This window comes from Zalophus californianus, chromosome 2, assembly GCF_009762305.2.
Source record: "Zalophus californianus isolate mZalCal1 chromosome 2, mZalCal1.pri.v2, whole genome shotgun sequence".
NCBI lineage: Eukaryota > Metazoa > Chordata > Mammalia > Carnivora > Otariidae > Zalophus > Zalophus californianus.
The window spans coordinates 39,514,317-39,539,971 of NC_045596.1; the positions used below are offsets into that span (position 1 = coordinate 39,514,317).

At 37.6% G+C, this 25,655-nt stretch overlaps 1 protein-coding gene and 1 pseudogene across 5 annotated transcripts in view; both read right to left on the reverse strand.

Annotated features, from left to right (window-relative positions):
• CORIN (corin, serine peptidase) overlaps positions 1-25,655 on the reverse strand; it is a 237,543-nt gene that overhangs the window by 132,087 nt on the left and 79,801 nt on the right. For all 5 annotated transcript variants that reach the window (XM_027598351.2, XM_027598352.2, XM_027598354.2 and 2 more), the window contains one exon: positions 11,788-11,969. In XM_027598351.2, coding sequence (XP_027454152.2) covers positions 11,788-11,969 — 182 coding nt within the window. The remainder of the gene's footprint in view (positions 1-11,787; positions 11,970-25,655) is intronic.
• On the reverse strand, positions 20,027-21,568 carry LOC113924483 (annotated as a pseudogene).

Genomic DNA, 25,655 nt, shown 5'->3' on the forward strand with positions numbered 1-25,655 from the left:
CTCTGTGCTTAGATATCCATCTTTCCACTGGCCTATGAACTCTTCAAAAGTACTCATGTCATCTTTCCTTTTCCAGTTCCTGGTAAACTGCCTGGTACATAGAATAGGCTTCTAAATGTCTGTTGAATCGAAGCATTCACATTTATATAGTATGTTATGGTTTCCAAAATTCTTTCAAATACATTATCTCATTTAGCCCATAAAACAGTTCTACCACCCAGGTGTTATTATTCCTGTTAAAAAAGTGAGGAAAGAGGTGTTAAAAGGGTTTAAGAAACTTGCTCAAGCCCATACAATTAGTAAGTAGAATAGTCGGGGCTTGAATACAAGTCTTTAGATCGAAGTTTGGTGCTCTTAAAAGAAGCATCCACACATGGAAAAAAGAAAATGATCCCATGGTTTAAATTTTTAAGTAAATTTAAAATTATAAATATAGGAAAATTTCAAGTTCTAAGAAAACCCCATTTTATTTGACTATTCATTGTAATGAAAAGTGCATGGCTAGCTTTTAGTAACTTCGTGATGTTATCTATAATCATCTAGCTCTGGCAAAACACTGACACTAAGTACCTCAAAGAAACAGTATTGCATTACTTCTCCCAAATGAATCGACAACCCAATAGCAGAAATTCAGAGTATGTGTTTTACCAAGATCCCGAAATTACCATTTTGCTGCTACTGTGCTGAAATGGTTGCTCTCAGCAACCAGAGCTGGAAAGGCAAGAAAGATACTAGGCGAAGGAAAGAGACGAGGAAAAAAATAAATAGCTGAAGTTCTTTCATGGCAGGGGAGATCTCTTTAGACCTACAAAAAATACCATTTAAAAACGACTTTTCATATATGATCACAGAGAAGGTAAAGGATTACTGAGAAAGCTCAGAATGATTGATGGGCCCTGACCTTTTGTTCCTGAGTTCTCACAACTCAACTATGGAAACACACACAAATGTTTATTTTAAAACCTCTGAAGAACAGTTCCCACAGCATTATCACTTTAGCACATTATTTACTTTACAGGATCTAGCATCAATATAAGATAGAAAGGATAAGACAACTGTGCATCTTTCTATCTGACAACAAAATCTCTTCAGAGTTTTGACTGATCTAAAGGATGCTCACAGAAGAATGAAATTCACAGAGCTGTGCATTGGAGAAAGCAGCTGTTACAAGTCAGCGTTTTGGCTCCATTCAGTCTGAAAAGACATTTTGAAAGCTCTTGTGAGTAGGGGGCTGTAACAGAGGGTAGGGCTCAAGGATTAATAAATGAATCCCAGGATGGTCCCACAATGGTGAACTATTGGGTAGATGATAGGGCCTGGGGGGCTAGATTTAAAATAATCTTGAAACAATCTCCCTGACCCTTAGTTTCCTAATTAATTAAATGAAGATGATAATACCTCAGAGATTTACTCTGGAAACAAGGGAGCTAACAGCTGTGAAAGCACTTTGGAAAGGAGAATGGGGTCCGTAATATAAAGAGGGAAATTACTATTTTCTTGGGACAAATGATTCACAAGTGGGAAGAAAAAGCCTAAAATGGGAGTCAACTTTTAATGATCCTTCATTTTATGGGCTAAATGGGAGCCTGACGCCCAACACAAGTTCACAGTGCTGAGTGCCTACAGACTACCTTCTCTCTTCTTCTTTGTCAGGTGGGACCCTTCCCTTTTTCCAATATTCAGAATTCCTTCATGCGGTTGACTTCCACTTTACTCCATTGACATTTAACCTGCTTCCCTTTGTAGTTTCTGTGTGATAGCATGTTTAAATGTAGTCACTAATATTCTTCCCACATTGGTTCTCACATAAGGGTGGACCAGATGAGGTTTAACATTCTTTAAATGTAGGAAACATGTTAATTATTATTATTATTACTATTATAAAATATTTTGCAAAACATAAAGCCTTAGACTAGGGTTTCTCAAAAGCAGCACTACTGATATTTTGAGCCACATAGCTCTTTTGTTGTGAGGAGTTTTCTGCATTGTAGGAGGTTACACAGCATATCTGGTCTCTACCCACTAGATGCTAGTATCAACTCCTTCTGTGGGTAGAGGTGTAACAACGAAAATGTCTATAGGAATTGCCAAATGTTCCCAGGTGGAGGCTACAAAATGACTCCTGGTTGAGAACTACCACATTACATGGGTATAAACTAATATTATGATTATTGTGATTACTTTTATTTTCTCAGATTACCTGGGATGATGCTGAGAACAGAGTAGGTATTCAATTGATATTTACCGAATAAATGAAAAAATGAGAAAAGGACTTCATCGGGTATGTTTATAAGTGGCCATATAGTATAAACCCTTATATGATTAAGACTGTATTATATAATAAATACTTCTCTAGTTGGTATACATATTCTTAGTACATGAACACATTTTTAGTAACTGTGTGTGTATGCTAGAAATTATATTCTTATGCTTACACAAAGATCATAGCTAGTAGTAGCTCTTTCCCTAGCACACAAACTACGCACATATCTATGATTGTTAGCACCCTGTTTATCCATCTAGCGTGACACAGAACAATTATTTTAAATTCTAGGAAAATATTGCATCGAACACTTTTTATCAGATTTATCTTCAGAGAATTAATTATACGTGGCAAAAATAATACAACCAAAAATTTTAAGAAGACTATGACAACTAGAGGATCTCAAATCCTCTTAGGAAATTTCTGTCTCTTTAAACATATGTTCTTAGATACAAATGTTTCATCAAACTTCCAAGGTGTTTTTTCAAGATCAGAAAATTTGTAATATTTTCCGATATTTGGAGAACCTATATTATGTGGCGTTTCAGTCTGAGCCATTAAGTAATACTGATAATCTTATTTTGATTTTCAAGAACTGAAAATTTTTGGCCATCAGTGTTAAAGAACACCGATGATGTTTTGATTTTTAAATTTTCTCTATGGATTCTTAAATCCTGTACCAAAAGGCTATATTTTCCAAATGACCTCTAGTAAAGACCATTAATAAAGTGTTCTTATCAAAACGGGGCAAAGGTAGCTGGAAAAAAAAAAAGACGTGAGAGACTTCTCTTTCAGATACACTGACTCATGCTAATGGTTTATTGCCATATACGGTCTTTCAGATGGAATCCTAACTTAGTGGCAGACCTCCACTAAACACTGTGTTAAAAAAAAAAAAAAAAACAGGGCACCTGGGTGGCTCAGTTGGTTAAGCGACTGCTTTCGGCTCAGGTCATGATCCTGGAGTCCTGGGATCGAGTCCCACATCGGGCTCCCTGCTCAGCAGGGAGTCTGCTTCTCCCTCTGACCTTCCCCCCTCTCATGTGCTCTCTCTCTCATTCTCTCTCTCAAATAAATAAAATCTTTAAAAAAATTTAAAAAAATAAAAAAAATAAAACAAACTTCCACTCATGGCTTAAATATAGTAACTTGCAGCAGGTTGATGCCCTCATCAAGTAAAATTAGAAAAACCAGATAAAACAGAAGAAACATCTGTATAAAGGCATCTGATAGTTCTCAAGACAATTAGTATGTGAATGGCCAAGATCCTGGAGAGAAGATAACTGTTGAACAAATAGTATACATTCTGTGGATGCTTTTTCCCTTGTGGAACTTGCCAGTTCTTGGCATGGTGCTAAAAACTGAGAATCTGGACACGGGACTACTGCAAAGAGGCAGGGAAACCAGCAGAACTTTTGGCAATCCCACAGGCATAGAGAGACAAAAGTTAGAGTTTGGGTGCTGCCAAAGGAGTGGATATTAAGGGGCCAAGTATGTGGTGAGAAAGGAGACACAGACAAGTAGGTCTATCACTTGGAAGGATTTTCCCTCGAGGCATTTTCCACAAAGAGCAAGAGGCTAAAAACTTAAGCAGAACACTTCTGCAAAATAAAATGGAAATTCCAGCAATTTTATTGTCCTGAGAAGAAAAAATAGAATTTGGGACTGTCCAAGGGAAGAGAATGCTGTAAACACCTCAGTTTCTCTTTGGGACCACTGGAGAAGTATATCCTCCAACTCAAGATAAACCAGAGGTAGATGGAGCCTTAACCAAACAGCAAAATCAGCTCAGTCTCTGTTGGATCAAGGTGATCTGTTCCTCAACAAAGGATTTGGTCAGCCAACAGCCTTTAGCTCCTTCAGATTTTGCTCCAACTGCAGAGAGCTGCCTCTCCCAAAGGCACACCCTTCCCAGGAAGGACCACCTCAATGACTAATTGAGATGGGGATGTAAAGATCCAACTATTTTGGCCCAACGTGGAATACCTTTCTCAGACCATATACACTCCAGAGCTCTGTATGGATTTAGCAGAGACTTAGATGGACCTAGAGCAAATTTCAGTTTCTCCTTCTGCTCAATCCTCTTTTCTCTCCCTCCTTTACACAAGTGCTGATGCCTAATAAATACCCCGTACAACACACTCCATCTCAGTGACTACTTCTGAAAAAACTCAATTTTGACAGTCCCAGGAGTGATCACCAAGATAGTATGTTATAAGATTGGGTTATTGATCTGTATTACTCCCTGTTGTGAAAGTGCCATCATTCCTGGAAGGTAGGGCAGACATTCCCTGGCACAGTGGGGTAGTCAAATTTTTAAAACCCTCATCAGAGGTGAATTGGAATAATGTACCTATGGAAAGTAATGTAAAGTCTAATGGGGTTTGAGAAGTGCAAATAATAGTAGTAATGATAGGAAGAAGAAGAAGAAGTAGTAGTAGTAGCAACTATAAGGACAATGGATTGGATGCCTTACTGCTAAGCATCAATGACCTAGAAAAGAGCAACTCAAAGCTACAGGTAATTGTAATTCATATGTGAAAGCCAAAAACCCTCTCTAGTAGCTTAGAAAGAGGCTCTTACATACTAGCAGAAAAATCTAGAACTGAGTACCAGGCCCAAGAATTAACAGTCAGAATGCTCAAGCTTTACTGAAGGATAAACAGCTAATCAAAGCAGGTCTTTTATGCCAATGTAAAGCCCTAGTTAGAGGGGAATGAAAGAAGGAAGGAAGGAAGGAAGGAAGGAAGGAAGGAAGGAAGGAAGGAAGGAAGGAAAGAGAGAGAGAGAGAGAGAGAGAGAAAGAAAGAAAGAAAGCAAGCAAGCAAGCAAGCAAGCAAGCAAGCTGAAAGAAAGAAAAAGAATGCTGACACTTAGGATAAAGACATCTGGAAGTATCCCCCCAAATCTCTCACCTCTAGCTGACATTGAGGCTCTACATAAGCAGGAATTGAAGGCTAAGGCAGAGCTGGAAATTGCCAGAGTGTTTAAGTCTTACCACAACATACACACTGAACTCATTAAAAAGGGTGGGAGACTTACTGGTTCAAGGCATTTAAGGAAATATCTGTCCAATCACTAGCTGACCACTGAGCTGCTATCTGAGCAAAACTTTCAGTGTCAGACATGACAAAGAACACAAACTTTACAATACAGACTTAGTTCCGGGAAATCACTAAACGAACAAATATTAACAATAAATGCAACACCAAATAGTAATAACAACAAATCCTGAGGAGAAAGAAAATTGGATTTGCAGAGTTGTACATTATATTATTTAAAATATCCAATTTTCAACAACAACAAAAATATGACAAGCAAAGAGACAGGAAAGTATGACCTATATATAAGGGGAAAAAATAGTCAATAGAAACTGTCCCTGATGAGGCTCAGACATCGGACTTACTAGACACAGAATTTACATCAGCTATTTTAATACATTCAAAAAAAATTTAAAAATCCATTTTGAACTAAAGTATAGTAACAATGTCCCAACAAACAGAGAATATTAATAAAGAGATATAAATTAGTTTTTTCTTAAAAAAAAAAAAAGAACCAAATAGAAATTCAGCAGTTGAAAAGTACAGCAGATAAAATGAAAATATCACCAGGGATGCTTAACAGCATATTTAAGCAAGTAGAAGAAAGAATCAGCAAACTTGAAGATAAATAAGTTGACATTATTCAGTCTAAGGAACACAAAGGAAAAAAATCAAGAAAAATAACAGGTCCTTTTTAAAAAGTTTTTTTCAAGATTTTGTTTATTTATTTGGGGGCAGGGAGGAGCAAAGGCAGAGGGATAAGCAGACTCTGTGCTAAGCATAGAGCCTGACATGAGGCTTGATCTCATGACCCTGAGTGAGATCATAACCTGGGCCAAAATCAAGAGTCAGATGCTCAACCAACTGAACCACCCAGGCATCCCCAAAAATAACAGGTCCTTAAATACTTAAAAGAAACATCAGGTATACCAACATATACACTGTAGGAGTTCCACAAAGAGAGGAGAGAGAGGGAAAAATAAAATAAGACAAAATCAGAGAGGAAGACAAACCATAAGAAACTCTTAATTATAGAAACAAACTGAGGGTTGCTGGAGGGGAGGTGGGTGGGGGGATGGGGTAACTGGGTGATGGGCATTAAGGAGGGCACTTGCTATAATGAGCATTGGGTGCAACTGATGAATCACTAAACTCTACCTCTGAAACTAATAATACATTATACCTTAATTAATTGATCTTAAATAAAATATAATGATAAAAAAGAAACAGTGTACTGTTCACCAAAAGAGAGAGAGAGAGAGAGAGAAAGGAGAGAGAATGGGGCAGAAAGAATGTCTGAATATATAATAGCTGAGAAATCTCAAATTTGATGAATAATGTTGATCCACACATCCAAGAAGAACAATAAACTCAAACTGAATAAACTCGAAGGATCAATACATAAATATGTCATAATCAAACTATCGAAAACCAAAGATAGAATCTTGAGAACGCCAAGAGATAGATCAGGCAAAATAGATTCTATAGAAGATTAACAGTTGATTTTTCATTAGAAAGCATGACTCCAAAAGAAAGTGAGATTACATATTTAGAGTGCTGAAAATAAAGGACTACCAACCAAGAATTCTATATGCAGCAAAACTACCCTTCCAAAATGAGGACTATAGTAGGACATTTCTAGATCAACAAAAGCCACTATCAGAACTTCCCCATGAGAAATACTAAAAGGAGTCTTTCAGAATAAAACGAAAAGACAAGAGACAGTAACTCAAATCCTCATGAAGAAATAAAAAGTACCAGTAGAGGTAATTCCTAGGTAAATATAAGAGACAGCAGGAATATATTTTATTTGTCAATCCTTTCTTATTCTATCTTATTTAATAGACAATCTCATAAATCAGTAATTTTAAAACTATGTTGATGGGTTTATAATGTATAAAGATATAATTTGTATGACAATAATGGCACAAAGAAGGGGAAAGCGTATAGGGAACAAAGCCATACAGAAGCAAACTTTGTAAATTATTGAAATTAAGTTGGTATTAATTTGAACCAGACTGTTATAACTTGATGCTAGCTGTAAGTCCCACAGCAACCAATAAAAACAACTCAAAAAAATATAATAAGAAGCAATAAGAAATTAAAATGGTATATTTTAAAAAATATAATAGAAAAGGAGGTAATGGAAGATAGAGGAATTTTTTTAAAAGACATAGAGAAAACAAATAGCAAAATAAAAGACGTAGGTCCTCTCTTATCAGTAGTTACATTAAATGTAAATGAATTAAACACTACAATCAAAAGACAAGGATTTGTCTAGTGCATAAAAAATGCTATTCAACTATATGTTCAACTCACAGTTAGAGACACAAATAGGTTTAAAGTTAAAAAATTAAAAATTTGAGATGTGTATATGTTTACATATATTATGCTATTGTTGGGTAGAGTATTCTATAGCTGTCTAAATCAAGTTGGTTTATATTGTTTTTCAATTCTTCCTCCTTATAGATGATCTACCTAGTTATTCTATCCACTATTTTCCCCTTAATTCTATCATTTTTGCTTAATATATTTCTGGGCTCTGATATTGATTATGGCTTCTTGATAGATTGACTCTTTTATCATTTTAAAATGTCCTTCTTTGCTTCTGGTAATCATCTTACTGCAAAGCTATAATAATCAATACAGTAGGTACTTACATAAAAATAGACATATAAATCAATGGAGTAGAATTGAGAGTTCAGACATAAACCCATACATCTATGGCCAATTGATTTTTGACAAGGTACTGAGTCCATTCAACAGGGAAAGAACAGTCTCTTCAACACTTGGTTCTGAGATAACTGGATGAAGTTAGACCCCTACCTGATACCACATATGAAAATTAATTTAAAATGAATTGATGACCTACATATGAGAGTTAAAATCTTAAAACTCTTAGAAGAAAACAGGAGTAAATATTAGTGACCTTGGATTAGGCTATGATTTTTTTAGAGATGACACTAAAAGCAGAAGTGACAAAAGAAAAGATAGATACATTGAACTTCCTCAAAGTTAAAAAATCTTTTGTGCTTTAAAGGACACAATCAAGAAAAGTCATTTGAAAATTACTTGAAAAGACACCCCACAGAACATAAGAAAATATTTGCAAATAATATACCTGATAATGGGCTCGTATCCAGAATGGATGAAGAACTCTTACAATTCAACAATTAAAAGACAAATTACCTTATTTTAAAATGGGCCAACTATTAGAATAGCTACTTCTAAAAAGACATACAAATGACTGACAAGCTCATGAAATGTTGAATTATCTACATAATTAGTCATTATTAAATTGCAAAACAAAATCACAATGAGATACTACTTCCTACCCTCTAGGATGGTTATAATCAAAAAGGGTAACAAGTGTTGGTGAGGCTGTGGAGAAACTGGAACCTTTCTACATTGCTGATGAGACTGGCATTTCCTCAAAGTGTTAAACAGAGTTATTACTGGTCACAACAATTCTACTCCAAGCTATATACACAAGGGAATTGAAAACATATGTTCACATAAGACTTTCACCTGAATATGCATTGTGGCATCATAGTAAACAAAAAGTAGAAACACCCAAATGTTCCTCAACTAATGTATGGATTTCAAAAAATAGTATATTCATACAAAGGAACAGTAATTGACAATAAAAATGTATGAAGTACTGATACATACTACAACATGGGTAAACCTTGAAAACATTATGCTAAATGAAAGAAGCAAATCACAAAAGGTCCCTTTTTATGATTCCATTTATATCAAATGTCCAAAATAGGCAAATCCATAGAATCTGAATGTAGATTATTGGTTTCCAGTGGCTGGGGGAAGAGAAAATGGCATTACTGCTAATGGGCATGGGGTTTCTTTTTAGGGTGACAAAAATGTTTTGGAATTAGATGGCTATGGATGGTTTTATGACTCTATAAGGGTATACAAAAACCAGTTAATTATACATTTTAAAAGAGTGAATATTATGGTATATGAATTACATATCACTAAAGCTTATATTTTTAACATAATATGGAGAAAATCACATCATCTCAAGTAATGTAGAAAATGCATTTGATAAAATTCAAAATCCATTCATGATTAAAAAAATAAAACCTTAGCAAACCAGAAATAGAAAGGACTTCCTTAATCTGACACAGAGTATCGGTAAAAGTCTTTCTGCAAACATAATTAAAAGTGAAATATTGACACCTTTCTCTATGACAAAGAAGAAACAGAAAGCATAATGATTGGAAAGGAGAAAATAAACTGTCATTTGTAGATGACATAATGAGCACTTCGAAAATCCAAATGGATCTACAGAGAGGTATAAGAATCAATATGTGATTTATTTGTACACAAACAAAAATTTTTTAAAGATTCCATTTACAAATGACATAAAAAATATCAGATACACATGAATAAATCTAAAGGAAGATGAACAAGATCTTTCTGGTTGAAATTACCAAACATTATTGACAGAAATTAAAGAATAACTCATTAAAATACTTAAGTAAAGATTACCATAGTATATCATTTTGATGGGTTGGAAGACTCAGTGTTATAAAGCAATTCTCCCTAATTTGAACTATGGATTTAATGCAATCCCAAATCAAAACAAAAAGCATTTGTGGAAACTACACAGTGATTTGAAAATTTACATAAAATGTAAAGGACCAAGAACAGGCAAACAATCTTTAAGAAGTAAAAAGGTGAGGGACTTACACTATTGAATATAAAGACTTATAAAACTATAGGAATCCAGACACAGTGGTATTGGCTTAATTCTATGCCAAATAGAGGGTCTAGAAATAGATGTTTATATAATCAATCACTTGACCAATAACAAAGGTGACATTATAGTGCAGAGGGGAAAGATAGTACTCTAAATAAATAAAGGGCAGTGGGTCAGTTAAATATATGCACAGAAAAAAAGTTAATCCATAGCTCTCACCATACACAAAAATTAATGCTAGGATATGATAGGTGTAAATGTAAATGCTAAAACAATAAAGGTCTGAGAAGAAAACACAGGGAAAAAAACTTCTACGTTTTGGTGTAGGAAAAGATGTCTTAAACAAGACACCAAAAATGAACCACAAAATAAAAGACTGATAATATGGACCCATTAAAACTAAGACCTTCTATTCCATAATTTGACACTAATAAGAAAGGAAAGCCACAGAGTGGGAGATCTTCACAATACATAAACCCAAGAGTTGACATATCTAGAATACATAAAGAACTATAAATCAAGAACAAAAAGGCAAACTACCCAAACAAAGAATGGTAAAACACTTGCACAGATGCTTCATGAAAAGGGGTATTCACATCACCAAAATTTTTTGAAAAATTAATCAAACTTGTCAGGGAAATGCAACTTAAAACCACAAAAGGCCACAATACTATCATCAGAATTGGTAAAATGAAGAAGACTGACAATAACAAGTGTTGGGGAGAATTTGGAGCAACTGCAGCTTTCACCCCCTGCTGGTAGGAGGATATAAATTGGTACAACCGCTTTAAAAAACTTTTTGCTGAATAAATATATGGGCTATGTTCAGTCAATGACATACACAAGAATAGTCAAAACATCACTATTCATAATAGCTAGAAACAACTCAAATGTCCAGCCACAATTGAATAGAAAAATATATTGGGGTATAATATATTAGGATACTATACAACAGTGAGAATGAATGAACCACAAGAGGAAAACATAAGGAAGCTCTCAAACATAATGTTGAGCAAATGAAGCTAGATACAAAAGGAGTCCATCCTTCCCGATTCCACTGACACGAAGCTCAGAACAAAAATCACCTTAGGTGGCTTCTCTTAGAAGAGCGGTTTCTTGGGGCACCTAGGTGGCTCAGTTGGTTAGGCTGCTGCCTTCAGCTCAGGTCATGATCCCAGGGTCCTGGGATCAAGCTTCGTGTCGGGCTCCCTGCTCAGCCGGGAGTCTGCTTCTCCCTCTCCCGCTCCCCCTGCTGTGCTCTCTCTCTCTCTCTCACTCTCTCTCTCTGTCTAATAAATAAATAAAATCTTAAAAAAAAAAAAAGAAGAGAGGTTTCTTTTGGGAGGGTAAGTGGACTGGAAGGGGGCTTGAAAGATTTTTGGGGATGCTGGACCTTTTGTGATTTGCTTCTTTCACCTGACATTTTCAAGGTTCATCCATACTGTATCATGCACAAGGAGTTCATGCATTTTTACTGTCAATTAATATTCCACTGTATGAATATACTATTTTTTTTAAAAATCCATACATTAGATGAAGAACATGTGGGTTGTTTCCACTTTTTGGTTACCATAAATAATGCCACTACGAACATTCATCATGTACAAGTTTTGTGCGATCTATTTCTTGATCTGGGTGCTGGTTATATGGGTCTGGTCACTTTCATAAAATGTATTGAAGTATACATTATTTGTATACATCCTGGTATGAACGGTATATTTCAGTAAAAAGTTTTTTAAATGAAATGAAACACAGACACCTACATTCCTTGCCTTTTTCCTGCTGTGGTGAGAAGCAAATCCTGCTGACATTGCTGCTTTCCGTTTGGTTTCTAAACTGGGAGCAAGTGAGGAAGTCAGGCCAGGAGGCATTCACCATCCCCAGGACTGATTCGCAACCCTCTTGGGCAGCCTCACAGAAGGACCTACAGGGCAGGAGTCCATGGCTAGAAGAAAAGAAAAAGTGAAAATTAATGTTTTTACTGACTCCTTCTTGAAATAACAATGAAACTAAAGTTGGCCATGAGTGCCGTGATATTATCTTAATTTATATTTACTACAGTCAACAACTTAAATTTCTACATTAAGTCCTAAAACAAGGATTGCAGCCACCCTATTACCATGATTCTAGAGGGAATAAGCTAGTCCCATAGCATATCAGCCTACTATCTCTTGTAAAAGGATTTATCCCAATGATTTTTGTTTTTTAGATTTCCCGTGCTCAAGTAAACCTGTCAACCAGAGAAAGAGCTCTAGTTCATGTCAAATGGAGTAAATTAACAGAGAAAGGAAGGCCCCCAAATTGGAAAAGCAGAAGTAGATCACAAAATAAGTTAATCTCGTTTCTTTAGCTTCCCTTTGAGAAATTAAAAGTATCTCTGAGAGGTAGACAGAAAGCTCCTCCTGGACCTCCGCCCAAAAAAATAGACAAGTGGCAACTCAGTTGTGTATCTACAGTAATAAACTATCTATCTTCACCTTTTAAACAGTTAATTTATCTTAGATTTCTCCTTTATCTTCTGCAAAATAGAAAAATGCAAACAACTACTGTTAATGGTAAGAGTAATGATGCCCCCAGAGCTTGCCTTTATTCATCTTCCACGCAATCAAACTTCTGGACAAGAATGTTACAACTCCCGTTGTAAATGTAGAAATGTTACAAGGCAGGGACTTGTTCTCTTGCAGACCCAGCGGGCATTTCCTACTTTGCAGCCACAGAATGCCTCTCTCACCCTGGCTGGGGATCTGGCAAAGCCATTTCAAATGGTTTTAAGGAAACTGGGAAAGAAACCATACACGTCAGTCAAGGCAAAGCACACACTTCACTCGGTAGGGTCACTGGGATGTTGCACAAGCATACAATCTGGGATCTGTCACAAACCTTAAGCAATGCCTGGTTCAAATCCTCCATTTGAGACAGGCCCAGGAAGATTCTAGGATGGACTCGAGATCACACATCTTCTTAATGGCAGAAGCAGGAAGAGAATCCAGGTGTTTGAACTTTTGTTTTATGTTCTATCTACTCTTCCATATTGTCTATTTTCACATAAAGACCGAATAATTCGGCTTTAAAAATCCCCTGATTAAACAAGAACATTAAAATTCCCCATTCATACTTCTCTGAATTGCAGAAACATAATGGGATACACCAGCTATTGAGTTAAAATAGAACTGATAAGAGTCTGTAATAGAATCTTTTTTTTAAAGATTTATTTATTTATTTATTTGAGAGAGAGAGAGAGAGAGAGAGAGAGAGAGAGCACGAGAGGGCAGAGAGTCAGAGGGAGGAGCAGACTCCCCGCTCAGCAGGGAGCCTGATGTGGGACTCGATCCCGGGACTCCAGGATCATGACCTGAGCCGAAGGCAGTCGCTTAACCGACTGAGCCACCCAGGCGCCCTGTAATAGAATCTTGAGAAGAGGGATCTTGTTCTATATACAAATATGGAAAAGGGGTACTGGACAATTACATTCAGATGTAAATGAATGTAATTCATTTCCTCTCAGGAACTTGTCTCAAAACTCAGTACCTTGTAGAATCCTGATCGCCACATAATTATCTACCTACTAAATTTTGTTAATGAAGATGTGGAAAGCGAGGTTTTGCCATGTGGAAAGATTAGGTTTGGGCCATAAAATTATGAATTGGTCCAGACAAGTTCCTTGGTATAAGGAAGACAGCTGACCACCAACGGGAAATCCATAGATATTTATAGGACTAAGAAAGTGTCACTTAAATAACATTTTAAAATCTTATTTCGGAGGGGCACCTGAGTGGCTCAGTCAGTTAAGCGACCCACTCTTGGTTTCGGCTCAGGTCATGATCTCAGGGTTGTGAGATTGAGCCCAACCAGGGACTGGGCTCTGGATGTGGACCATGCTTAGGATTGTCTCTCTCCCTCTGTCCGTCCGCTTCCCCACCCCATCACATGATCTCTCATTCTTTCTCTCTCAAAAAACAAAAATCTTATCCTAGAGAAGTTAGAGACTATATTTTCTCAAATAAAACTGAAGGACACGGTTGACGAATCAGATCATAGAATTCTTATGCAATTGCTTTGCAACACTTTGCTAGGCTCTGTTCTAAGTGCTTTACATACATTAACTCACTCATTTCTCATTAAAGCCCTAAGTGATAAGTACTACTACTATCATCCCAAATATACAAATAAAAAAAAAAAATGAAGCACAGGAAAACTAAGAGACTTGCCCAAGATCTCTGCGGTAGTGAATGTCAGAGCCAAGATTCAAACCCAGCCAGACTGATCCCAGGACCCACTTGGTTAAACACTCTATTCATGTGAATCCATACTTCAGGAATGTGTGCTCCAAAAGCACAACTCAAGGTTAGTTCAAAACTTGATACTTAATATCAGAGATACTGCAGGTTGCCACAATAGAATATTGTGAATATCACAATAAAACAAATCAAATGAATTTTTTGGTCTCCCATTGCATATAAAAGTTACGTTAACACTCTGCTACAGTCTATTAAGTATGCAACAGCATAATGTCTAAAAACACAATACACTGTGTACATACCTTAATTAAAAAATACTGCTAAAAATGCTAATCATCATCTGAGCTTTCAGTGAGTTATAATCTTTTTGCTGGTGCAGGGTCTTGCCTAGATGTTGGTGACTGCTGACTGATCAGGGTGGGGGCTGCTGAAGGTTGGGGTGACTGTGGCAATTGCTTAAAATAAGACAACAGTGAAGTTTGCTACATCCTTTGACTCTTCCTTTCATGAGCAACTTCTCTGTAACAGTGATGCTGTTTGGTAGCATCTTCCCCACCAAGGAACTTTCAAAGTTCAAGTCAATCCTCTCAAATCCTGCCACTGCCTGATAAGCTAAGTTTATGTAATATTCTAAATCCTTCACTATCATTTCAATAATTTTCACAGCATCTTCACCAGGAGTAGATCCCACCTCAAGAATCCACTTTCTTTGCTGATCCATGAGAAGCAACCCCTCATCTGTTCAAGCTGAATCATGAGATTGTTTGTAGTCTTCAGGCTCCACTTCTCATTCTAGTTCTCTTGTTATTTCCACCACACCTGCACTTACTTCCTCCACTGAAGTCTGGAACCCCTCAAAGTCCTCCACGAGGGTCGGAATCCACTTCTTCCAAACTCCTGTTCATGTTGGTATTTGGATCTTTCTCCATGAATCATGAATGTTCTTAATGGCATCTTGAATTGATGAGTCTTTTCCAGAAGGTTTTCAATTTACTTTGCCCAGATCGGTCAGAAGAATCACTATCTATGGTAGCTATAGTCTTATGAAATGTATCTCTTCAATAATAAGACTTGAAAGTCAAAATGGCCCCTTGATCCATGGGCGGCAGAATGGATATTTTGTTATGAGGCATGAAAACATTAATCTCATTTTATGTCTCCAACAGAGAGAGAGCTCTTAGGTAACCAGGTGCATTGTCAATGGGCAGTAATATTTTGAATCTTTTTTTTTTTTTTTCTGAGCAGTAGATCTGGCTTAAAATATTCAGTAAATCATGGTTGTAAATAGATGTGCTATTAGCCAGGCTTTGTTGTTCTATTTATAGAGCACAAGCAGAATAGATTTGGCATAATTCTTAAGGGCCCTAGAGATTCTGGAAAGGTATATAAACTATGGCTTCAACTCAAAGTCAACAACTGCATTAGCCCCTAACAGGAGAGTCAGCTTGTCCTTTGAATCTCTGAAGCCAGGCATTGACTTCTCTCTAGCTCTGAAAGCCCCCGATGGCATCTTCTTCCAAGACAAGGCTGTTTCATCTACATTGAAAATCTGTTGTCCAGTGTGGCCACCTTGATTAATTACTTGGCTGGATCTTCTGGGTAACTCGCTGCAGCTTCTCCATCAGCACTTGCTGTATCACCTTGCACTTTTATGTTCTAGAGAAGGCTTCTTTTCTTAAACCCCATGAACCAACCTCTGATAGCTTCAAACTTTTCTTCGGTAGCTTTTTCACTTCTCTGTCTTCACAGAATTGAAGAGAGTTAGGGCCCTGCTTTAAGCTTTAGGATTAGGCTTTGGCTTAAGGCGATGTTGTGGCTGGTTTGATCTTCTATCCAGGCCACTCAAACTGTCTCCATTTCAACAACAAGGCTGTTCTGCTTTCTTATCATGCATGTGTTCACTGGAGAAGCACTTTTAATTTCCTTAGAACTTTTCCTTTGCAGTCACGATTTGGGGGCGTGGCACAAGAGGCCTAGCTTTTGGCCTATCTTGGCTTTTGACACTCCTTCCTTACTAAGCTTAACCATTTCTAGTTTTCGATTTAAAGTAGGAACACATGACTCTTCCTTTCACTTGAATACTTAGAGGCCATTATAGGGTTATTAATTGGCCTAATTTTTACATTGTTGTGTCTCAGGGACTAGAGGGGACTGAAGGGAGGCAGACTGACAGGGGAAGGCCAGGGGAACGCACAGCACTTACCAATTAAGTTCACCCTCTTATGTGAGTGCGGATCATGGCACTCCAAAACAGTTGCAAGAGTACATCAAAAATCACTGATGACAGATCATCATAACAAATATAATACTAATGAAAAGGTTTGAAATACTGCAAGAATTACCAAAATGTGACACAGAGATATGAAGTGAGCAAAGGCTGTTGGCAACATGGTACCTAGACTTGCTCCACACAGGGTTGCCGAAGATTTATAAAAAAATGCAACACCTGTGAAGCACAATAAGGCAAAGTGCAATTAAATCAGGCATGCTTGCATGCACTTTCTGAGTGGACCAACCATACACACGGGGTTGGGTTCTCCCTTCATTCCACAAACTCCTAGTTAACCTGCAATGAATCAGTATTTGCCAAAGGAGCTAAGGAACACCAGGGAAGGATAAAGTCGTTTCTCTTTCTTTTCCACATGTGAGACAGCCCAGAGTAAAACCGCAAGCAATCTGGGTTTGTCTTCAGCATTCTGCCCTTGCCTTCTAGTCCCCGACCTGGGTCCCAGTTTCTGACACCATCCTGGCCACCCCACTTAGACGGCCATCTCCACCAGAGGGTTTCTGGCTCATCAACATTTTCTTCCCTTCCTACAATCAAAACTACATTCCCCAAATGATCAGATCCCAATTAGGCTGCCAAAGAAGAAGAAAGATGAAAATAACACAGAGTAATTCATAATAACAGATGGACACTTAACCCTCCCAAAGGTTTTTTGCATCATTAGAAGATTGTTTGCTGGAGCAAAGGAATCTCTAATTGATGGAATGCCAGGTGCCATTTACAGGGGGAAACACTCATCCGACATAGTCGGCAGGGGAGTGCGGGGCAAGATCTTTGAGAAGCTATCTACACATAGGGCCCAATCCTCCCAAGACGTTTCTGGACCTTCCCTCACTTCTGAACCCATATTTTTGGATGACTCCACATCTTTCCTCAGAATCTTCTATAAGAGCAATAAAGTTTCACACAAGGGCCCAGCAGACTATTTTCATGTTCCAAAGCTGAATCTTATCTCAGAAACTGACTGTTATTGACTCTTACCACAGTTATCTTCTGCAGGAAAACGTAAGTCTACCATTCTAAAACTTCCATACTCCTCACTGTCTGATATTGGGCCAACAGTTCACTCACACCAAGACTCACACTTTCCTCATTTGAAAAGTGAGGGGTTTGAACGAGCTGATTTTCCACGGTCCTTTTACCACTAACATTCTGTAAATCAAAATTGATTCTTTAACATAATACTTCTCAGAGGAGCAGTGATAATCCAACCAGCTTTGTTAAATTTCAAAAGGTAACAGACACTTTTTCTTGAGATTTGTTCTGGGAATATATAGAGACATTAAAGTACCATTAGGCCTTCCATTCTAAAAATAGGACCTAAGAAAAATGTCTAGAGTGTTTCCAAATAGCTCTCTTAAGAGGTGTAACCAACCGAGACCCATAAGCTTCAAATTGCTGGACCAGGACATGTGAAATAGTGATAGAGTATTTATAACAAGGAGCCCTTTCAAACAGTGAGCAAAACGAGCAACCATTTGTTCTTGCTTTGCAGGAAATCCAACTGCCTATGAGCGGTTGAAGTATTTGGCTTTTCATCACATGGAACAGTGTGGTGAGACAGACCACACTATTTTGGAACATGAGTGTCTGCATCCAAGCAGCAAGCTGACTGACATCTGAAAACAGTGCTCTGCACAGGGAAAGAGTTGGATTTGGTTATCAGAATACTATTTTAGAACTGGTGATTATTTTAAATTGACGTGTGAAGTGCTTTTGGTGTTACAAGTCCCTAACACATTTCAAACTAAAGTTCAAGAAGAGAACTGTTATGTTACATCATCTCTGTAATTATTTGTTGAAACAAATACATATAAACAAATATATAAATAATTCTGTTATATAGTGGTAGTGAAGCTTTTATGGTATTGTCACTAGGAAGAACATTCTAAAATAATTAACCAAAAAAAGTGGTAGATTTTACCTATATAATTTTTTTAAATTTTTTATTTAAATTCAATTTAGTTAACATTTAGTGTATTATTAGTTTCGGGGGTAGAATTTAGTGATTCATCAGTTGCTTATAACACCCAGTGCTCATTCCATCAAGTGCCCTCCTTCATGCCCATCACTCCATCACCCCCTCCTCCCACCCACCTCCCCTCTAGCAACCCACAGTTTGTTTCTTAGAGTTAAGAGTCTCTTATGGTTTGCCTCCCTCTCTGTTTTTATCTTATTTTATTTTTCTTCCCCTTCCCCTATGATCATCTGTTTTGTTTCTTAAATTCCACATATAAGTGAAAGAAATCATACGGTATTTGTCTTTCTCTGACTGACTTATTTCGCTTAGCATAATACCCTCTAGTTCCATGCACATCATTGCAAATGGCAAGATTTCATTCTTTTTGATGGCTCAATAATATTCCACTGTATATATCTATATAATTTTTAATGAATTTGTCTACTAAAATTGTTTGCTTTATTTACAAAAAAAATTACAGTTTTTTCCTTTACTGTGCCCTTTGACCAATATCTTTCCATTACTCCCCAAATTTATAAATGCTATCTGCAAAAAAAGTTCTGATAAAGACATAATGTTAAAATTACTAAACAAGCTATGGCCACAAAGTAGGCTTATACAGTTATGGATTTTTAAATTTTACAAATCACTTTTTCTAATTTTTTACTTTGACCTACTTTTTGACTTAGAGACAATTTATAAAAACATTACAGAAAGTTTCCATATATCCTTCATCCAAGCTCGCCCAAGGCAAACATCTTCTGTAATATAATTGCAGTATAATTATCAGAATCTGAAGATTAATATTGGTACAACACCTTTAAGAATTCTATTCAAATATTTCTAAGATCTCCACTCAGGGTCTCACGTTGCATGTAGCTGTCACTTTTTATTTTTGGCACATAAACTAAACTTTAAATATATTAGAAGAGCTTAGGATTTAAAACTCTTTTACCACCGAAAAAAGAAAAACAGAACCTCTGTGGCAGGCAGACTCCAAGATGGCCCCAATGATCCCACCTCCTGATAGTCATGCCCTGTGTAAGCCCCGCCCTCCCTTTGAGTGTCAGTCAGCCTAGAGACTTGCTTGCCACCAACACAAGGCAATGAGATGTCTCATCCGTCATCAGGGTACACAAGATTATGACTTCTCTATTGCTAGCAGACTCTCTCCCTTATTGGATTTGATGAAGCAAGCTGTCATATTGCGGGGCCCACACGGCAAGGGCTTTAAGAGTGGCCTCTGGCCAACAGCCATCTTAGAAACAGACCCTCGATCCAACAACTCTTGAGGAACTAAACTTCTTCCAACATGATTCAGATAAGACCCCAGCCCTGGCTAATACCTTGATTGTACCCATATGACAAACCCTAAAGCAGAGGACCCACATAAGTCATTCCTAGATTGAGGATCCACAGAAACTATGGGATAATAGATAGGTACTGTCATTATTTTTTATTTTTTATTTTAATCCTGCCGTATTATCTTTAATTAAGTAAAAAGACTTCCAATCATGTCACCTAGAGACCCTTTCCCCACTGCTCTGTTTGGCCACCCGTCTCTTGTCTCTCTCTTCAGCAATGGTGAGGCAGATACTCTTTCCACAGGGAAGAGAAATCCATGGTTTGTCGCCTCTGCCAACAACAAAAATGTCAGAGAGCTGGGTGGCAAAGTTGTTGCTATCAGCATCTTTCACATGAACTACATCAAAAGAACTAGGGCATCTCTCTCTGTTGGTGATCACACCAATTTTCCCCAGATTAGCACCTCTGATCACCATAGTGTCAAACTTGATGAAATCAGTGATCTTTCCACTCTCCAAATCAGTCTGAATGGTGTCATTCACTTTGATGAGGGGATCGGGATAGTGGGTGATGCAAGTATCACGGGTCACCGGCTGAGTAATTCCTCCCCCCAGCCCCCAAAGGTGTTTCTCACTTTACACAGTCACCGGCTGAGTAATTCCTCCCCCCAACCCCCAAAGGTGTTTCTCACTCTACACAATCACCGGCTGAGTAATTCCTCCCCGCAGCCCCCAAAGGTGTTTCTCACTCCACACAACTTATACTTGACCTCCTCAGGTGTAATCCAATGAATAGCAAAGCGACCCTTAGTGTCACAGATCGGATGGAAATTCTCCCCAGTCCTGTCAATGCTGATGACATCTAGAAAACCAGCAGGGTAGGTTATATCAGTTTGAACTTCGCCACCAATCTTAATAAAATGCTGTATACAGATCTTTACTTCATCTCCTGTTAGGTCATAGTTAAGTCTGATTCCTTAGGAAAAAGATGAGAGGAAGACATTCTTTTTTTTTTTAATTTTTTTATTGTTATGTTAATCACCATATATTACATAATTTGTTTTGGTGTAGTGTTCCATGATTCATTGTTTGTTCATAACACCCAGTGCTCCACGCAGAACGTGCCCTCTTTAATACCCATCACGAGGCTAACCCATCCCCCCACCCCCTCCCCTCCAGAACCCTCAGTTTGTTTCTCAGAGTCCATCATCTCTCCTGGTTCGTCTCCCCCTCTGACTTACTCCCCTTCATTCTTCCTCTCCTGCTATCTTCTTCTTTTTCTTTTTTCTTAAAATATGTTGCGTTATTTGTTTCAGAAGTACAGATCTGTGATTCAACAGTCTTGCACAATTCACAGTGCTCACCGTAGCACATATCTTCCCCAATGTCTATCACCCAGCCACCCCATCCCTCCCACCCCCCACCACTCCAGCAACCCTCAGTTTGTTCCTGAGATTAAGAATTCCTCATATCAGTGAGGTCATATGATACATGCAGAGGAAGACATTCTTTTAGCTTATGGGGACCAGTAGATGGACGAAGGGCAAACACACCCAGTCAGCTTATCCAGCATCCTATGCTTTGGAACTGCTACATGCTTCAGATGCTTCTTGGGACCATTAGACATGGCTCTGCTAAGCACAAAAAGAGCTAGATGCGCATTGTTGTAAGCTGCTAAATTTGTGGTAATTTGTTAAGCAGCAGTAGGTAACTAATATACTTTTCTCTGATATATCACTTGGTCAGAAACATGCTACTGAGTTAGATGTATTCATTGACAAAACTCATACAATCATTTTTAAAAAACATACTCCTAAATTTTCTTTGTTAAGCTGAGCTGCTCAGTGGACAAGGCTTACAAAGTCATAGTCACAGGCAGCTCCCAAAGTTGCAGACCTTCATCATGAAAAGAATGTTAAGACTTGCAAGGTAATTGACACTTATTTCCTCCTTTTACATTGTGAGGAAACTGAAACCTAAAGAAGAGATCTCATAGGCAGAAACTATGGACTCCAGCCCAGTGCTCCAAAGTGTGTCACCTAGCTGGCCTCTTTGCATAAACATGAGCCACAGGTAACACAGGAATAAATCCACAAATTACACAAGAGCATGACTTCATCACCACTGCTGGAAAACACAAAAATAACAGATGGCTTGCTCTCTCTTTGATGGACCAACAGTGTCAACTTCCTATGCAAGCATATTCTGTTGGCCTCAAGAGACCATAACAGCTGTGGTTTAGATGGGGTAGGACAGAGGTGGGAAAGAGGTTTCCTTGGTTTCCAGCTTCACTGAACATGGAGATGGAAAAGTGTACAAGAGAGTGTTTGTATGTCCTTGTATCACATCAGAAGAGAAATAAGAGGAAATGTCAGGGTAGTTGGGGGTCATACTGGTCTGAAGCTCTTTAAAAGCAAGGACTATGTCTGTCTTATTTTTATGTGTAATAGCCATGGTTCCAGCAGGAAAGAAATGACCCACAGAATTAGGATCACTGCAGAGTGTTGAAGGAAAGGACCACTTAACAAAGGTGCTGGCAGGGTTTAGGAAAACCAGCAAGGGCTAGTGTACCATGCTGGGACAGGTTCTGTTAGCACCCAGTCTTAAGGAACAAGGAAAGGAGGAGTTATTGGAACTTAGAGAAAGCCATAGGGAGAAGGCTGGTAGGAGCCACAGCCTCTCATAGGGGTATGCAGGCAACCCATGCAGAAATCAGCAGTTTGGTTTTTTTCAGGGAGCCAGCTGACTAGCAAACCTCTCAATGAAAGTATAAATCAGGTCATCTCTTACGGAAGAAAAAATGTTTTTAACTCCTCTGAAAGGAATAGTGCTGTCAGGCACTTCTTGAACCAGATACAAATACTATGTCAATATTAACCCAACCCCCTCACCACCACAGCCCCCGCTCCTCCTTTGATATACATGATTTTCTTGGTGGTAATACTATCTACCCAAGTCCCAAGCCCAAAAACCTTTGCCTTGTCCTCAACCCCAAAGTTCATATGCAATTAATCACTAAGTGCTGCTAATTTCACTTCTTAAAATTCCCTAAAATATGTTTGTTCTCTCCCCATTTTATATCCTAGTAAAATTTAACTAGTTGTAGTTCCCCTAATATACGATAGATCTAGAATGTTACTCTACCTGAAATGCCTTCCTATTCCACCTTGTCTACATGGCAAACTTCTTTCCATCCTCTCAAACCAATTTAGCTGTTACTTCCTCCCTGGTAGTAGCCTTCCCTAATAATGCCAAAAGGAAAGAGTTCTTCCTCTGTCTCTCTGCTACCCCCACACTTGGTAAACTGATCACACTGTACAACAATTTAATTGCTTTCATGTCTGGTCCCCTATTATGCTGAGTTCTTTGAAGGCAGAACTTTATTTTATTCATCCGCACATCCCCAGCATCAAACTATGCACCTGGCACATTGCAGGTGCCAATAAATGCTTGCTAAAAGCATAAATAAAATGGAAACACCAACAGATATCCAGGTTTCCCTCATCTCCTGGATTCTCATGTCCTCACAGGTCTCAGTGAAGTTTCGCTGAACAACACTCTGCTTAAAATTGCCCCTCTTGCCACCACACTCCCACTTTCCCAATGCTCTCCAATTCCTTGCTGAAATTTTTTCCGTTGCACTTATCACTGTCTGATATACTACTATTTATTTATTTTAATTTTTTATTTGTTACCTATTTATTTGCTTATTTCCCTTCAATATAATAAAAGTTCCATGAGGTCAAGGATCTCATTTTGTTTGTAGCTTTATACCTAGTATGTACCACTATTTATGTATTTATTTTAATTTTTTATTTGTTATCTATTTATTTGCTTATTTCCCTTCAATATAATAAAAGTTCCATGAGGTCAAGGATTTCATTTTGTTTGCGGCTTTATACCTAGTATGTGCAGTCAGCAAATATTTGTTGACAAAATAAAGGAATCACATGCAGGAGCTAATTCAGTGGCCTGCTTGGAATGAAGCTGTCAGCAAAGCTGGGATCAGAACCATCACTACCTAACTCTCAACTTATATGGATTATATAAGAGCTCAAGCTGGCCCTGCTCATGTGATTTCCGCCCCATTAGGTCAGCAAATTTTACAAGTACTGTTCAATCTTGAAATAATTCTCATGTACGAGGAAAATGTCAGTAAAATTGTTATGGATGAAAACTTTACAGATTAAGTGCCTTGTTTATATGCCAATAGTAGGGGGTCACCCTTAAAATAGAAAAACAAGGAAATACCAACAGATAAACACGGCTTGAATTGAGTGTGAATAATGTAAAACCACACAACCACCCCTGAAAGGGAATATAAAACTCCACACAACTTGTAACCAACACAATCCTGATTCTCATTAATACTTGGCATACTACCAGGGCCCATGGGATAGAAGGTTAACAAATCAGAAAAGAAACTTGCAATTGTTAAATTATTTTTGCAGCTGTTTTGATTTTTTGTACATCATGAAATGATGCCTTACATATGGATCTTCAAATGAATTGAATCAGAAATATTAAATCTAAATTCTACTCACATCCGTGTAATACCAATGAATTATTGAGAAAAGTAAGCAAATGACTCCACTGAGCTTGATAAAATGTGTGTGCTTGAGACACAGTCAGTGATGTGACAGGGCATTGTTAGAAAGAGCTGAGCTGTCATGACCTGATTCTCTAGCTTTATGTCTTTGTGAAATAAAAGTAATATGAGTTATCTGACTATATCTTACCCACATTTGGAGCCATTTTGGCTCATAAAATGGAAACTTACTTATCATTTAATATTCTATGTATAATGCCAAGAGGCAGACGAGATTAACTGTTAGATTAGTCTAGCAGACTACACTAGATTAACTGACGTTGAAAAGGAAAGAGTCATACAATTGACCATCTCAACAGCCATGTAGTCAGCACTGGTTTGGCTAAAAAAGCCTGCTGCTTCCCAGTTCGTTGATAAACTCAGGCAAGTAAGTGGCAAATGGCTTTCAGACTATATCAACAAAGCTCATCTTTATTTGACTACTGATCTATATAAATTTTTAAAATTATAATTATGAAAAAAATGTTAATTCTGTAATGTTTCCATTCATTCCCAAGTGTGACACAATAGAGTTTTTGGGACGTAGATAAAATCTTTAGTAAAATAAATTAGCAGTATATAATTATTCTCCACTTAGAAAAAGATAATAAAGTAAGCCTATGCTGACTTGATATAATAAATGAATACTTCAAAAAATTGTTTTAAAGCAAGCTGTATTTTCCAATTAGCTTTTAAGATGATTTCAGGGTTGCATTTACGCAGGAGCTTGGCCCATGCTGTCTTATAAAATAACACATTTAAGAACACAGTAAGCCCTCTAAAATTACATTAAAAGCACATAAATTTTACTCTCTGATTACATTGTCAGTAAAATTTAATTCAGAAATGGTGTGGCAATACAATGCTGTGCGGTAGTATACTCACAGTATACTGTGAGTATAAATTGGATGATGGGGGAGATGTTTTAGAATTCTAGCACAGCAAATATTTTTTAATCATTCCAGTAATAATTTTGGTACCCATCTTGATTATTCACCTAGAGGCCATTTTAGTAATATGGCCATCTTTAGTAATATAAAGGAGTCAGAATAGGAAGACCAAAGCATCTGTATATTTGAAATGACAGGGAACTTTTATTGTAACTTTAAGTAATGAGAACTGGAGTATGGGCTCAATTTTTCCAGGGAACTCTGCTGCTTCTAAAAGGGAACCTAGGGCATTTAAGAGAAATGAACAAATCGTGCCTTCCAAAAGGCAATTTTTAATATCACTTGTTTCTTTTAACATTTTTTC